Below are 1,852 nucleotides of genomic sequence, written 5' to 3' on the forward strand. Positions count from 1 at the left end.
ACCTCCTATTCTTCGTTCTTCTTTTTCTTTTGTCTGCCGGCGATGCTCACCGCTGCCGTGTGGGGTCGCGCCGTTCTGAAATCCCTATTCTGCCGGTGTGCCGACGCGCTTCTGCGTTGCCTTCCTCTTTTTTTTCCGCTACTTCTCCTCCCGCACACACGCAGAAGGAAAGAGACCAAACTCTGCTCGTTGCCGCCGTGCGCTTTGAAGGCTCCGAGCTCTCACACTGCACAAACACACAACCGTCGCGGCCTGGGCGGATCCACCGCAAGGAGGGAAGGGAAGAGAGAGAGATTGACCCAACATGCCCCGGCATCTGTTTTCCTCTGCTGCGCTGCCGCTGCTCCTCCTCTGCGCGCTGCTGATGTGCGGCGGCGGCTGGACTGTGCTCGCTGAGGCGGAGGTGGCTGGCCCGAGCCCAGGGACAGCAGAGGCCCCTTGTGGGGCACCGCCAGCTGCGTTTCCGACGCCGTCCGCCCCCTCGTTCACCGCCCCGTCGCTTGTCGAGGTGAGTGGCGGGCTTGTCGCCATCGCGCAAGCCATCAGCGGCGGCGCGACAGCTGTGCTGGCGAAGCGCATTGCGTCTGCCGCATCGACTGAGCTCTGGACGGTGGCTGCCGCCACTGAGGTCGCCGCACCCGCACAAGACGCCGTCAGCACACCGGGGAATAATGAGGTGTCTTTCCTCTCCAGCCCCACTCCGGTTGTAAAGGACGGCAGGATCTACCTTTTTGTTCACGGTGCGCGTGAGTCTCAGGGGGCCGTGGGGGGCGCCGCCCAGATGTACCCCTACCTTCTCGTTGGGGCAGTTACAGAGGCGGCGGGGAGCGAGGAGCCGAAGCAGAAAACCCTCAGTAGGAGCGCCCCCAACTGGACCTCTGGCCTCAGCCCGCCGATTGAGGAGAGATTCGTGGCGTTTTCTCTCGGCGGAGGCGCGGGGGTTGTGACGGCGGACGGCACGCTTGTCTTCCCGGTGCAGGCCACAAAGAGAAAGGCGACGGGGGACACAGCTGGAAAAACCGTCTCGCTGGTCTTGTACTCCAGCGACCCTGAGAAGGGGAGTTGGCGGCTGTCGGCGGGGACGTCTGCGGAGGGCTGCGGTACTCCCTCCGTCGTGGCGTGGGAGGACAACAAACTGTTCATGATGGCCGCGTGCGAGGACGGCCGCCGCAGAGTTTACGAGTCGGATAATAAAGGGGAGACGTGGACGGAGGCGCTCGCGACGCTCTCGCGCGTGTGGGGCAATGCACCTGCATCTGCTGGGCCCCACGTTCAGAGCGGCTTTGTCACTGCGACGATTGAGGGAAGGAGAGTGCTGCTCGTTTCCCTGCCGGTGCATTCGGAGAAAGAGCCAAACAAAAAGGGCCAACTCCACCTTTGGGTCGCCGATACCGCCCACGTTGCCCCGAAGAGAGGACGGCGGCGGTATTCATCGATTACGCCAGAGCCTTTGACTCCGTGGATCATGGCTGCATCATGCAAGCACTACAGTCTTTTGGTATCTCTCCGGTTCTCCAACGGTGGATTGGCTCTTTTCTGGGTGGCCGAACTGCACGAGTGCGTGTCAACAACACCTACTCCAGGGATGTGAAGCTCACATGTGGTGTTCCTCAGGGTTCTGTACTAGGCCCACTGCTCTTCATCATAGCGATAGACTCCTTAAGTGTGCGACTCAATGCAATTCCCAATCTCGCACATGGTTTCTTTGCGGATGATCTAACGCTGATTTGTCGACACTCGGACCGAGCATATATTCAGTACGTGTTGCAAGAAGGCTTAGACTGCACCTCGAAGTGGTCCGAAGAGAACTTCATGGAGGTGTCGGTAGAGAAGACGCAGTACACCTTCTTTG

General features: G+C 60.5%; 1 protein-coding gene across 1 annotated transcript; it reads left to right on the forward strand.

The window, feature by feature from the left end:
* Nucleotides 1–304: 304 nt before the first annotated feature.
* Nucleotides 305–1,591, forward strand: Tco025E_09716 (trans-sialidase; the record flags this gene model as incomplete). Its single annotated transcript, XM_029376526.1, has 1 exon — nt 305–1,591. The coding sequence occupies one exon, from the start codon at nt 305–307 to the stop codon at nt 1,589–1,591; it is 1,287 nt and encodes a 428-aa protein (XP_029223369.1).
* Nucleotides 1,592–1,852: the final 261 nt, after the last annotated feature.

This window comes from Trypanosoma conorhini (assembly GCF_003719485.1).
Source record: "Trypanosoma conorhini strain 025E chromosome Unknown Tco_14.4_contig_01243, whole genome shotgun sequence".
In the NCBI taxonomy this organism is placed as follows: domain Eukaryota; phylum Euglenozoa; class Kinetoplastea; order Trypanosomatida; family Trypanosomatidae; genus Trypanosoma; species Trypanosoma conorhini.